Genomic DNA, 15088 nt, shown 5'->3' with positions numbered 1-15088 from the left:
AGGGGTTACGCTTCCGGCGTACCCGGGGGGGACATAGACCCTCTCAGCCCCACGATCTCTATAATATAATCTATTATATTTATATTTATAATTAATTATTATATTATAGAGATCAGTCGATCAGCCTGCTGATGGTGCTGGTGGTTGCGTGACTACCCCTTCCCTAACACCTAAACCTAGTAACCCGTAAACCCTAACCCTAAACCCTAATTAAATTTTTACACTAATAATTTAATTTAATTACAAAATAATTAATGTAATGAAAATTGTAAATAAAATCTGTTAATATTTGCGTTTATTGGGAAAATATTAAATGGAATAAGATAAAAAATTAGAAAAATTAAAAAATAAACAGATGGATTCGAACCAACGACCATCACATGTAACGCGCCGGCGTACGCGCCGTACGCGATGACGTCACACTGACATCACGACCATACTTCGCAGAGCCGTTATTGCGTGCGTACGGTTGGAGGTGACGGCCTACATGCAGTTTTCTCTGTGGAGGGTCCAGGGGCAGGAGTGTGGAGGAGCGAGGCCAGTGCGCGGAGGATATATATATATATACGTATTATCAATACATGGATGTGCGTGCGTGATTGGTCTATGGTGGTGGATAGCACTGACGTCACACTGACCGTACAGGACGTCACCGACCATACTTGCGCAAGAGCCGTATTTTGCGTGCGTACGTTGGGTGCACGGCCTACCTGCAGATGTTTAATCTTGTGGAGGTACAGGGGAGGAGAGTGGGAGGAGCGGAGGCCAGTGGTGCGGTGGTTGGATGGTGTTTAGATTCTGGATCCAATAGGCTTCTCTTTTCTTTCTGTTGCGGATCGTGTGTGGATGTTCGGGGGGGGTCCGAGAATATTTGTCCAATGCCCCCTGCACTTAAAATCCGCTGCGGTGTGGTTGTCGCGTGTAAAATGAGCACTGACGGGTCTGCTAATGTCTCGTTTTGTAATGTCACGGAGGTGTTCAACTATGCGATCTTTGAGTTAACGCTGTGTCTCGCCTATGTATCTGGCCGCGGGGCATTTGCGACAGGAGATTTCGTAGATGAGGTTCGTGGAGATGCATGTGAAGGAATGCGTGATGTATTTCCGGTGGGGGGAGGGAAGGGTAAGACCGTGTGTGAGTTGACCGTGCTGCACGTGGAGCAGCGAGTACGCCTGCAGGGGCGTGTGCCTGGCGTTGAGGTGCGACCACTGGCGTGGGTGAGCTGAGGGCGAGAGTGTGGTGGGGATATTCTTGCGCGTATGAGCGCGTCCTTCAAATTCTTACCTCTGCTTAGGGCGAAGATAGGCGGATGGTCGAGAATATGGTTCAGGGCCGGTAAGGCTGATAGAACGTGCCAGTGTTTTTGGATGATCTGTTTGATCTGTGGGTTACTGGGGTTGTATTCCATGATAAAGGAAATTCTTAGGTTTGTGTTCACTGCTTTTGGTTTGGGTTTTAGCAGTGATTCTCGTGAGCATTGTGACGCTTTTTGTATAGACTTATCTAGCAGGTCTGCCTTGTAGCCCCGTTTCAGGAACAGGTGCTTAAACTCCTGGCAGCACGTGTCGAAGCGCACTTTGTTTGAGCAGATCCTTTTTAGGCGGAAGAATTGCCCGTAGGGGATGTTGTCTATGAGTGCCTTAGGGTGGGCTGAATCTGTCCTGAGGTACGGGTGGCAGTCTGTGGGTTTACAGTATACGTCTGTGTGCAAGGACCCCTTGTCGATGGTTACCCGTACGTCTAGGAAGGGGAGACATAACGATCTGTGAGATTCCGTGAATTTGATGGTGGGATGGAAGCCATTAAGGTTTGTGACGAATGAGTCCCAGGCGTCGGTGCCATGGGTCCAGATAACGAAGATATCGTCGATATACCTCTTCCAGGTGAGCGGTTGGTGTGTTGTGGAGGATAGAAACTTGCGTTCTAGATTGTCCATGAAGAGGTTGGCATAAGACGGTGCCATCTTCGAGCCCATTGGTGTACCTTGTATTTGTAAGTAGTGGTGGTTGTTGAACTGAAAGTTGTTTTTGGTCAGAATCAGTTCTGCTATGTCTGCTAGGAAGTTTGTGGAAGGTTTCTGCGGTGCCGGTCGTGTGTCAAGGGCTTGGCGCAGAGCTTGTATTCCTTCGTCGGGGGAGATGTTAGTGTAGAGTGAGCTAACATCCAGTGTACAGAGAAGCGCTTCGGGGGGTAGTGGTGGGAAGTTACTGATGAAGGAGAAGAAATCTACCGTGTCCCTAATGTACGAGAGTATGTTGCGTACCAAGGTATTATTGTGGTGGTCCACGAAGGCGGAGATCATTTCGGTTGGGCTACTGTTTGCGGATAGGATGGGTCTACCCGGGTTGCCTTGCTTGTGCACTTTGGGCATGATATAGAAGTTTGGCGTTCGGGTATCTTTTGGCGTGAGCACCGAGTATTCTTTATTGTTGATTTCTCCTGTGTGTAGGCCTTTGAGGAGGAGTTTGTCTATCTCTATTCTGTGTCTAGGGGTGAGGTCTATGGTTTGTGGAGAATAGTGGGTAGTATTGTTGAGCTGTCTCATGCATTCTGCGATGTAGTCTACGCGATTCATGATTGCTATTCCTCCTCCCTTGTCGCAAGGTTCAATGACTAAATCTTCGTTGATGGTCAGTGGCTCCAGCGCTAGTCGCTGTTCGGTCGGAAAATTGTGGAAACGGGGGGGGGGCTTTTGGATTGGTGCAGGCAGCGCGTCCCTGAGTACCAGTTTGATGAAGGTCTGCAGTACTGGGTTTCTGTTGGGTGAGGGCGTCCATGTGGAGGCTGGTCTGAAATGCGATCCTGTGCTGCTGGGCATTTGTTTGGAGCCGAAGAATTCCTTCAGTCTGAGGCGACGGAAGAAATTTTTGAGGCTGCCTAGGATGGCGGACCTGTCCGGGGGGGTGGTGTAGGGCAGAAGCCCAGTCCCTTGCCCAGTACGTTTTGTTCTTCCGTCGTAGGTGAGTACGAGGAAAGATTGAACAGAGGGATATTCGAGAAGGTGGTTGTGTTATTCGCCGTTTCATTATATTTTTGGGTATTTTTTTTGGGGGGGGGGGTTATTGTTTTTAAGGGGGGTGTCAGGTGTTGAACGTGTTGTCGTTTGAGTATTTTCCGTGTATTGTGTCCCTTGGTTTTTTTGATGTCTAGAGTGCTATAAAAAGTGCCTAGGTGGCAGACTATTCCCTGGGAAGGTTTCTTAATATGTCTCGCATGGCTCTGGTGAGCGATGTGAGATCCTGTGCCTGGGGGCGGTTTGTGTTTTTGGTTGTTTTGTGAGCGCCTAGGGAGGCCCTGTTGTAGGGTTTCGCCCCCTCCCTGCGCTTCACGTTTTTTTGGGGTTGTTTGCGGTCTGGTCTCAGTGTGGTCTGTTTGTTTTGCAGCGGCTCTTCCGTTGCTCTTTCCCCATTGTTTTTTTGTGTGGCTTTAGGTTTTCTGTCGCGTAAGGATTGTTGCCGTTGTGCTGCGCGTTCGTTGAGTGTATCCACCCAGGCTTCTATTTCTTCGGCTTTCGTTGAGGAGCCAGTGATTTTTACTAGTTCCTCGCGGGTGGATGTTATCTCTGCGCTTAGTTGCTCTGCGGTGTCCTTGGCATAGTTGATGGTTATTAGGGCCATATGCTCTTGGAATTGTGTGAGAGAGGCCTGCCAGGCTGACATGAACTCTTCATCATGTTTGCCGACGACTGGCAGCATTTTTAAATCCATGGAGGGCGGGATGTGATGCTGTCTCAGGCTCTCTTCCAAACGAGATTTGTGAGTCTCGTACCTTTAAAGCTTATCCTTCAGGTTGCGCAGTTTGCGGAACAAAGGCTCAGCTTCTATGGGTACTCGTAACCCTTGTGCGTTTTTGTTGATATTAATCTGGATTGGAGATGTTGCAGCGTCTATCATTATAGGGGTGTCAGTTGGGTGGACCCCTATAACTTTGCGCGGCTGCATGACTGGCGAGTCTTCTGTAGTTCTTCTTCTCTTCTTGTGCTCGTGGTTCATTGCTAATTTAGTGTAGCAATTTTTTCGGGGCAAATTTATAGTACGGGATTAATTTACATGCGTGTCGACGAACCTCATTTACACCATTAAATGCGTTAAATGCCAAATTTACTATATTGGCGAAACAAAACGCCGCCTTGCGGATAAGTTTGTTGAACACCTAAGATCTATTCGCCTCAATTTCCATGGTTTTCCGGTTGCTGACCATTTTAACCAACCGGATCACCACATTGATGACGTGCGTGTGTGTGGCTGCCAACTGACACCATATTACAATAGCTCAAGTCGACATGTCATGACTGAGCAGAAATTAATTCTGAGGGTTGGTTGTTTAAATCCAGGGGGCATGAACGTAAACTTTAATTACGTGTGATTTTTGAGTCCTTTGCTTCGTTGTGTGTTGTTGTGTGTGTGTGTGTGTGTGTAGTGTGTGTGTGTGGTGTGTGTGTGTGTGTTCTGTGTGTGCGTGCGTGCGTCGTGCGTTGCGCGCGCGCGTGTGTGTGTGTGTGTGTTTGTGTGTGTGTGTGTCTCTGTGTGTTGTGTGTGTTTTGTGCGTGTTATAATATATATATATATATATATTGTAAGCGGGCAGATTGGCAGATGCCACGAGAGAAGAGCGATAGCGATGCGGGGGAATGAAAGCAATCTTGGCGCCACAGTTGTCGGGAGAGGTGTGCACAAACATACTAAAGAATGGAACACTACGCGAGCTAGTAGCATGTACGAGACCAAGCAATAATGTCGAGCGCGAGCCTAGGTTCCCGGCATTGCGCATGATGACGAAACCTAGACGCTGACCAGATGACGTATGACATCAGGCAGAAATGGGAGCATGGGAAATCGGCTGAATACGAAGTCGAGGCGGCAGACATGCATCTCGCGTAGCATTCGCTATGGGTAATGGAGGAGGTGGAGGACGGATTTCCCGTATTTGCATGTCCAGTGGCCGGAGGAAGTGGAGGAGGAAGCAGAGAAGGAAACTATAACGAGAGGTGACGTAGGAAAAGGGCGCGGCGTATATAAGGACGAAGCCTTGCTTCTCGGGGCTCTGGTTAGAAGACACCGATCGAGAAAGGTGTAAGTGCGTGATACGGTCGCTATGTAAATGAACGGTCTTGCTAGTCTGTAGCACATTGAGTTTCTATGTGATATTATGTATAGTAAAACACTACTGAACGCTACTTCTCGTCTTGTCTGTCTTTACTTGTCTCTAGTTCATTACAGAACAGATTAAACAAGGTAGCGCTAATCACGTGTCTACATTGGTGCAGTACCAGTCGAACTTGGGTATTCCTTTGCCAAACAACGAACTAAAGGTACTACAGCTATACGATGCACGAGAGTCGAGAGAAACACTGAGTGAAGACAACTGTAACGATGAAGAAGAAGAAGAAAAAGAAGGAGGGAGAAGAGGAGAGAAGAAAAGAAGAAATGAAGAGAAGAGAAGAGAAGTGGAGAGAAGATTGTGACATTCGTTATGCAGAGTTTCGCCATACGAGCAAAATGTATGGAAATGCATAGGGACAGTGATATGCAGCTGCAAATAGCGCGTATAAGCCAGAACATTCGCAATTGTACGACCTGGCTATGGGAGAAGCAGGGACGACGCAGAAACACGCGCGATTCAGCTATACGCAAGGATCGACAGAAAGCAGCTGATGCCGGACAGCGACAATATAGCGAGATATCCGCTGGAAAGACCACAAACTCAAGGAGATAGTTCGAGGCGGGTGAGTGAAACAATTATTGTGTCGGCATAAATAGATTGCGTATTAAACTAGCTTTGAAAGGTACGAGCGTATTACTTAGCGAAATATTAAAGCACTTTTCTCCGCCTATAACTACCGCCACTATCCCCTCCACCACCCTCAACATCAGATTATTTTATTACGTTAGCGATGACTGATTTACCTATAGAAACGATGGCATGTGTTAGACGTGAAGTTATTAAATCTTTACTCAACAGCGTGGTAGAGGGTCTTGATTTCGGGTTACGAGTTTTCTGAAATGCGTAGAATGCCGAATTTCCGAGACAAGGCATATAGTTCTAAGGGAATAAGTCGAGGGTGCTAGGTAGATGCACAGGTTAATGCAAGGGCCTGGGATATACGCCCTCAGACTCGCTGAGGTAGGCCACGAACAGAATCGTGGACAGAGAGCGACAGTAGTGACGGTAGGCACAGGTAGATTTACGCCCGTTAGCAGAACTACGAGATTCACCTGAGGGGGTAATCGTTCGGTTTAGGTGTCACGGTATAAGTATGACTCGGAGGATAGCACAGAGGGGAATGTACACCTAGAGCACAGAACAAAACCATACTCTTCCTGGTCTATTATTCCTATTGCATACCAAAAAGTGCATATTATAATGTCTCGAAACTCACACCTGTGAGGTACGCAACCATTTTTGCCGATATACGATTGTTTCACAGCCTACGGGACGTGTTCTTATTTTTCGTTGATTGTAGTATTTATTGGTGTAATCTTTGCGTGAAACGTTATGTAGAAATTTGTCATCGTTGTTGAATTTGTCGTAACGGTACGTTTGCGCTATATTGTCAGACTGCTAAACACATTCTTCAATTAGAGTTTGATATAGGCCTAAAACATTTAATCGAAAATATGAAATCAGTTTTGCGTCTTTTTGTTGGCTGTATGATGTGTGAAGTGACAAAGGTTGTCAGGTCCACATCGGTGTTAAATGAGGATATACGGGATTAATACGGATCAATATGATATATAACGGAGCACGAAGCTCGAGGTAGTTAAACGTCGTTTCGGTAATACGTATTCGGGAATACGGTATTCGGTAATGCGTGTCGGTACGCGCATATGTTGCATTGTAGCTATTGTACGTTACAACTTACAGCATAAAAAGACGCAAGATTGAGAGTAATTGCAGCGATATCAAAATGTTTACTGCTAAATGTGTTGAAGTTCTGACTCGTATGGTGATCGAACTTTATCGTTACTTGTTTTGTAGAGTATAAATATAGTGCGAGGGTAATCGAAAGCTAAATTAGGGAGAAATAAAAGAAATAGTTAAATAGAAAAATGGATGTTGTTTACGATACGATCGCTGATCGGACGATCACCGACCGACCGACCGGTTCGGAAAAATAGAGTTGGGAGAGGTGTGCGTGCCATACCTGCGCGCCTAAACGCGGCGTGTTCGTAGCATTGGGTTCTTGGTGTGCGGTCTAGCATGGCGCGCAATATGTACGAACATTTGACTTGCTCGCGATATGTATTTAATGAACCACGGCATGATGCGCGCATTTAAATGGAAGGTAGCAACGGCCATTCGTTCGAGATTGCCAGTCGAGTTTCGTGCGTTCGGTATATGCGAGCTGCGGTCGTCTGTAGCTACGTCACCAATCGATTGTCTCACGGGCAAAATTTCGGGTCCCATCGATGACAGCCAGGACGCTGCGACTTGACGATGATTGCATCGTCCGATGGGGGAGGAGGAATGTAAGGGGCAGATTGCAGATTGCCACGAGAGAGAGCGATAGCGATGCGGGGGAAATGCAATCTTGGCGCACACAGTGTCGGAGAGGTGTCACAACATACTAAGAATGGACACTACGCGAGCTAGTTAGCATGTACGAGACCAAGCAATGATCGAGCGCGGAGGCCTAAGGTTCCGGGCATGTGCGCATTAGACAAACCTAGACGCTGACGCAGATGACCTATGACATCAGGGCAGAAATGGGTAGCATGGGAATCGGCTGAATACGAAGTCGAGGCGGAGACATGCATCTCCGTAGCCATCGCTATGGGTAATGGAGGAGGTGGAGGAGGAATTCGTATTTGGCTCATGTCAGTGGCCGGAGGAAGTGGAGGAGGAAGCAGAGAAGGAAACTATAACGAGAGGTGAACGTAAGGAAAAGGCGGCGCGTATATAAGGACGAGGCCTTGCTTCTCGGGCTCTTGTTAGAAGACACGTATCGAGAAAGGTGTAGGTGCGTGATACGGTCGCTATGTATTTGAACGGTCTTGCTAGTCTGTAGCACATTGATTTCTATGTGATATTATGTATAGTAAAACACTACTGAACGACTATCTCGTCTTGTCTGTCTTTACTTGTCTCTAGTTCATTTCAGAACAGATTAAACAAGGTAGCGCTTAATAACGTGTCTACAAATATATAATATATATATATATATATATATACATTGGAATAGAATCGAACTAATCAAAAACAAATACAATGAGTTATAGATATAATATATTTAATTGACGAGTTTTCGAGATTACATCTCTTCATTCAGTGTCAGCAAACGTAAGAACACGCTATATATATATATATATATATATATAAATATAATATATATATATATGTGTGTGTGTTGCGTGTTCTTTTGCGTCCGTATTCATGGCAAAGCGCGAATTGTTGAGAATAATCATTTTTGATTATCTATAACGATGTATTTGTTTTTGATTATTTGATTCTATTCCAATGTCTGCTGACGACTGCATGAAGAGATGGAATCTCGAAAGCTCGTCAATTAAACTTTAAACACCCTTATTCTATACCTTGACTTTGTTTATATATATATTCTATATATGTAACCAGGAGCTAATGTAACATATGTTCCTTCTTCCTTCCTCATCATTTATACGAAACTTTTAATTCAATGTTACATTTCGGAGCCAATGACAGTCCAAAACCTGGGTATTCTTTGCGGACGAAAGCGTAAGGTATCCAACTATGTCGATCTACGGGCCATACTACGCAAGGAAGATGGAGAAGGAAGAATAGACAGGAGGAGTCGCTGAGTACACTCGCGGCAAGAAAACTAGAGGGGAAACGGAGAGCAGACGAGAAAAGCAAGAGAGAGGGAGGAAGAGAGAGAGAGAGAGAGAAAGAGACGAGAGAGAGAAGAGAGAGAGAGAGAGACCAGAGAGAGAGAGAGAGAGAGAGAGAGAGAGAGAGAGACGGGAACAGGAGCAAGATTAGAGGAAACGAAGAACGACGGAGATCGATCGACAGAGACGAAGAATGGCGGAGAGCGAGACGGGAGAAACAGAGCGAGACGCAGGAGAGAGAACGGTGGATACACACGGCGTAGGAACTACTGTGAGTAAGACAGCGTGGAAGAAGTGACGGCCGGTGTGTGAGACAGCGAAGATAGCAGAACAGAGAAGGCAAGGCTGACAGAGCAGAGACAGAGGACGTGAAAGATAAATTGCGAACTGTAATAGCTAAAAAAAACAAAATCCAGGGAATTCTAGAATTTAATTGGTGGAAAGCTTTAATCTCGTGCCGTCGAAACTGGGCGTGAAAGGGTGACATCATCAGGAATGTGTATTTTTATCTGTTTTTCTTTGTTTTATGTACGCCGTATTTTTTCCATGGTAGATGCTTGTGACCGTTTGTTTCTGTGTGGGAAAATCTTTTGTGTGAAACTTTAAATGTGTGATCGTTTTCTTGAATTTGTCGTAACGGTACGTTTACACTATATTGTCAGACTGCTAAATACATTTTTCCATCAGAGTTTGATAAGCCTAAAACATTTAATCGAAAATATGAAATCAGTTTTGCGTGTTTTTTTTGGCTGAATGATGTGTGGAAGTGACAAAGGTTGTCAGGTCCACATTGGTGCTGTGTGTAATAATGGTGTATTGGTAATAATGGTAAAAATGGTAATAAAGGTAATAAAAATGATCAAGAGCTAATAATACCTTTATTAGGTATTATTAGCTCTTATTATTATTATTATTAGGTATTATTAGCTCTTTTTAAGGTATTATTAGCTCTTGAGATGATATATAATGGAGCACATGGCTGGAAACGTGGTTTCGATAATGCGTGTCGGTATACGCATATGCCACGTACGTTACAGCATAAAAAGACGCAAGAGTGAGAGTAATTGCAGCGATATCAAAATGTTCACTGCCAAATGTTTTGAATTTCTGACTTGTATGGTGATCGAACCTTATCGTTACTTGTTTTGTATAGAAAGCTTTATGCTTCATATGTATTTTGTTTTCTTGTATTTTGAATGCTGTTTTGTTTGTGTATTGATTGTGGGTTGTTTAATTAGACATAAATACGTTTCTCTCGTTGGGGTTGAGTTAGGAAAGTATTAGGATAGTATTTTTTTTTTAGAAATTGTTTAGGTTTAGATTGAAGTGTAGATCAGCGGGGACGCTGAATCGATGACAGCTAGAGTAGTCATCGTCTTGGAGAAGGGGGAGATAGTGTAACATATGTTTTACAAATGTTGCATGAATTAGTCAGCGGAGCTAGACTAGGGGTTGCTTTAGTAATAGTCTATCTAGACACAGCGTCGCGCATCTTGTTACGCCTACATTGATGTTATAGGGAGTGTAAACGTGTTTTAGGTCGCGCGTTTCTAGGATCATTGTGAAATGGAGGTAGTACGTGGTCTGGGAGAACGGGTGACATGTGCGCTCAGGATGTAGGGGTTTTGGGGGTAATATATAGAAGAGAAATTAGAGAGACGGGGGAAGACAGAGATGTAGGAGTCGGGGAGTCTGGTTGTGATCGCGGGAGTAAGCACAAGAACTTACGCGCGTGTGCGCGTTTCTTTGTCTCGCTATGCAAGATGTGACTACACGGTGTGCAAGATATTAAAGTTTATTTAGTTTAATACACAAGTTTGGATTTATATCACCTTTTATAAACGAAAACATACTTCAACGCTACATATATCTATCTATCTATCTATCTATCTATCTATATATATATATATATATATATATATATATGTGTGTGTGTGTGTGTGTGCTCATTGTATACCTACAGGACTATACCTTGTAACCTTCTCCCTTGAAAATTAATCACCCTAGTAGATCTACCAGGTGCACAACTGACACAGTGGAACTTGGTGTACAACATTTGATTTTCTGCATGTCGATTACTACTGTTCAGTATAGTACATGGCATGGGTAGACCAGGGGAGAAAGAAGTATATGTATATGTATATATATGTATATGTATAAGTATGAGTATGAGGGGAAGAAAGATATTTGTACTTGCATGCTGTCCGACTTAGGTGTAGTAACACGTCCTTGACAAAACTTGTCAAGGATTTATGGAACATGTAAGAATTTACAAGGATAACAGGTTCGAGACTCACAGTAAGATTGATCAATTCTTCAGTGGTGACACGAGATTCTGTCACACATGCTAAAACACTAATGCTCTTGTGGCTGTAAAAAGTACACTTTATTTCAGTACTTTGATAACATATGTTTAGAGGTTATTATTTATATTAGAGAAACAAAATAATATAACAATATTCCCAGCCTATATATATAACAGGTTATTTTCATTATTAAAACTAGATACCTGACATACTGCCATGTATATATATATATATATATTTAATAAATAAAATTAATTTTTATAGGCCTTAATTTTCTCTCTCTCAGCCCAATTCCCGCATCCTCTTCCTAATCCTACATTTATATTTAACAACCCCTTTGCTAATATAATATAAGGCCTGTGCATGGCAGTATATAGTCAGTTAGTTAATAACACCGTATTTAGCTGTCGTTTACAACCACTGCACCACGCACCTATACACCCACTCCAGAACCCTTCACGCACACTTACGCCTCCACCACCAACCTATAAGCCGGTAACACCTGGTCTCCCACTCTCAATGTACTGGTGGCGTCACTGCTGCTGTAGCTGGCTCTTACATAGATGCCAAAGTTAAGCTTGCCTGCGCGAAGTGACCTCAGGGTCACCAGCAGCTGTCGGCCAAACTCTGCAGTTCTCTGATTAGTGCATATCACTGCACAGCGAGTGCAGTGGCCCAGACTCTGTGAAAAGCATCGTAATGTCAGTATATTGTCTTGCCAAACTACTGCATCTGGCAGAAAGTTCTGTACAGATCAGGTATCTATAGATCTTACTATCCGTTTGTAACTCATGCAGATGTCTATACTGGCCTACTTCTTGGTATTAATTATTTCTGTGTAAGATCACAATTCACATCTCCAGATTTCAGGTATAAAAAATCTGCAATGCACTGGCATGCGTGATTTGATCCCAACGTTAAGAACAAGTAATGAATAAAATAAGAAATATAAAAATTGGTGAGTACCTGGAAGCTGTGGCAGCCGATCTGCACACTTTCCCATCTCTCCTCCTCAAATGGTGTGCCGCCTGCGATAACTAGGTTTGCACGGAAACGCTCCATCAAGTCATCGGGATCAGGACGAGCATCGTCCGCTGTCATGGCGATGGAATCAAAGAGATGCGAGATGCTGGACTCGGAGATGATGAGGTACTGGGCCTCGTTAGCGAGTGACAACGAAGTCCGACCCTCATCGTCTGCAAATGACGAGCACCAAGCTTGTTCTCGCTACTGCATTCATTACTAATACCCAACTTTGACATGTTCAGTTATATGCGCTGCACCAGAGTTGAAGAAACCTCGCGGTTTAACTCTTGAGGTGAACTAGACTTAACTGTGATGACTGTACTGCATTGCTACTCAGGGCTTAAGCCATCTTACGTGTTCGTTTGCTGCCGGGGTCATGGGCAACTAGGCGACAGCCGGGTCGATTCAGGCACGCTGATAGCCACCTCCCTGCTTCTGCACCACAGTCCTGTCCCCACACACGAGCCCTACATACGGTGCCTGTGAACCTCTCGGCGGATGTGGCTTGCTCCTGCTTGTCGTGGTCCATGGCTAAGGGGACACTTAGTGGGTTGGTATCTGAAATATGATACAATCTGTTGTTAGATATGGCCGATATTAATTCAGCCCACTTTACAATAACCATTGCAACACCTCAAATCATATTCCTGTACAGCTAGGTGCATGGGGGCACCCTCCTTGCATCCTACCTAACAACGTATCCAACAAGACACTGTGTTAAATACACTCTGTGAAAAGTACTTCTAGAGCTCATTGAAGTTTTAATAATGCTGCTATTTTGCGCACACACTTGCATTTGATTGACAGAACTGCCGCTGTTACTCGAACAAGTTTGCATAAATCTATCTAAAGTGCCTCAGAGTCTGCTCAACAAGGTATATATGAGGAATAGAGCCATTCTCTTGCTGGATGTATTACTGGTGGACTATATACCTGGGAACGTCAGCCACAGGACACCAGCCAGCAAGTCCAAGCGAGGCTTGATGAGACATAGGCGAGACTCGCGCTTCTGAGTGAGAACGATGCCAGCATCCGTGACGACCATCCACTGCCTGTCGTAGAGTAGGCCTCGCTCACTCAGCTTCCACTCATGCACCTAGACGAGTAACCAGGGACGAGCTAACACAACACGCACACACGAACGCACGCACGCACGCACGCACACATGCACACACACGACACGATGCTAGACCTAAGCGCTGGGTAATGACCTTACAGATCACATGCGAGTTTTTGGCTCACCGGGGGAAATCTTGTACATTATAAACAAATTATATGCATGCATGGTAACCCCGTTTTCTCACCAAGCAGCTACCAACCCGAAAGCTCGCCATAACGTAATAACAAAGGCTGTCGGCCATTTCCTTCAGAAAATCCCAGTAAAATTCATGCCTGTCAAGTGGACACAGTGTGACTGATTACCAACGTATAAACGGTTTATACAAACTGGAATAGAGGCAAACTGACTGTAAAGCAAAAGTTGAAAATATCTCAATACTCAATCGGACTGTTTGCTGCTCATGAAGCAATTCGAAAGATTTGTGTTGGTCAGGTTTTTTAAATAATGGGATAAATGACCCACATACCTCCAGTGAGCCACACGATTTTACAGGGTACAGGAAAATGCGTGAGAGCCTCAGCGATTCATTCTCTTGCATGTCTGGTGCGGATATGTGTGAAGTGTCTGCCGTCTTCGCCGACATGACGCCATGACAGTCTGCCACCACCGCGCTATCACTGAAAGGTGACACCGGTCTCAAAACACATGGGTTGTCTACATTGGTGCCACTTTTGTCGCAGTGCATTTCGCCGGTGGAGTGTGCGACCACGAAGCATGTTCGCACCATGTCCAGGAATCGCTGCCCGTCCTCCAGCGTTGACATCCAGCCGAAGGAAATGCGCACTGCCCCAGTCGGACAGCCACTAATCACATCAACGCTGTCGCCACACATGTGACCTGCCTGCAGCAAGAAATGTGAACCATGATGGTGCCAAAAAAACACAACCCCTGACAGTGCTAGTGAAACCGTATATATTTTAGCATTACAGTATATGGTCTGCACCTAATTCAGTAATGCTAATACATGTATGCAATATGACAAATAAAGAAGAAAAAGAAAAGAAAAGAAGAGAAAAATGTAAATGAGTCAGAATATTTTGGCAAATGAATTAACTTGCTAGAGGCAGCTTATCTTGCCTTTTTTACACTGTATGAATATATTACCTACAGAGACTGTAATGTAGAAGTGATGGGTTTAATTCAGCTGTATTAAATTGTAATAATTTTGTGCCATAGTGCAGTGAGACAGGTTGATAGTACACATCGTGTGTCATGTCTACAGAACTGCAGATACATGTAGGATTATTACATGCAGAGGCTTTCTGAATAAAATGGCATCGATCTTGTGTATTGATCATGCATGATATTATGGTATCAAGATAATAAATTGATGATGTCACCCTTATCATGACAATGGTATTCATATATGATGAAGTAAGATTAACAGGCAGATAGTGTGATCCAGTACTTGATTTGCTGAAAATATTGCCCTCTGGTGAAAAAAAAATGTGTGCAGTGTGAAACAGTACAAGAACAACAAACAGAACAACCAATGTCCTAGTAGTACTAGTACACCATCTGAGTCAATCCGCCGAGTCATCAAGTACATCGTGTGTACAAGTGCAAGTGATTGACCTGTATATAAACTAGAAAGGGCAGTTGTCGCCAACTACATGTATCCCACGTGTTCTCCCCAAGATGTGTAAGTATACGAAGTTTGGTCGCGCTAGGTCAATTAGGGGCCGAGTTATAGAGCGGAAGGGAAACATTATGAAGGTCAAGGTCATGGTCAAGGTCAAATAAAGGTTGCAGTGACCTGGTTTTGGTACTCTGCACACCTTCTCCCCAAGATGTGTAAGTATACGAAGTTTGGTCGCGCTAGGTCAATT

General features: G+C 44.3%; 2 protein-coding genes across 4 annotated transcripts in view; both read right to left on the bottom strand.

The window, feature by feature from the left end:
• The window catches only part of LOC106811578, a 6295-nt gene extending 3477 nt beyond the window's left edge, over positions 1-2818 (bottom strand). The window contains exon 1 of the mRNA XM_014815255.1: positions 1285-2818. Within this exon, the coding sequence (XP_014670741.1) occupies positions 1285-2818 (1534 nt within the window). The remainder of the gene's footprint in view (positions 1-1284) is intronic.
• An 8351-nt stretch (positions 2819-11169) lies between these two features.
• Positions 11170-15088, bottom strand: part of LOC106811588 (molybdenum cofactor sulfurase-like) — an 11631-nt gene continuing 7712 nt past the window's right edge. For 2 of the 3 annotated variants that reach the window (XM_014815277.1, XM_014815279.1), the window contains 5 exons: positions 13726-14100; positions 13073-13235; positions 12494-12697; positions 12080-12309; positions 11170-11795 (listed from right to left, as the gene is read on the bottom strand). In XM_014815277.1, the coding sequence (XP_014670763.1) occupies positions 11580-11795; positions 12080-12309; positions 12494-12697; positions 13073-13235; positions 13726-14100 (1188 nt within the window). In that variant the 3' untranslated portion in view covers positions 11170-11579. The remainder of the gene's footprint in view (positions 11796-12079; positions 12310-12493; positions 12698-13072; positions 13236-13725; positions 14101-15088) is intronic. The other variant, XM_014815278.1, reaches the window with a different exon arrangement.

This window comes from Priapulus caudatus, unplaced genomic scaffold, assembly GCF_000485595.1.
Source record: "Priapulus caudatus unplaced genomic scaffold, Priapulus_caudatus-5.0.1 Scaffold553, whole genome shotgun sequence".
Taxonomy (NCBI): domain Eukaryota; kingdom Metazoa; phylum Priapulida; class Priapulimorpha; order Priapulimorphida; family Priapulidae; genus Priapulus; species Priapulus caudatus.
The sequence above is the reverse complement of the archived record's forward strand: the minus strand, read 5'-3'. Positions and strand labels throughout refer to the sequence as shown.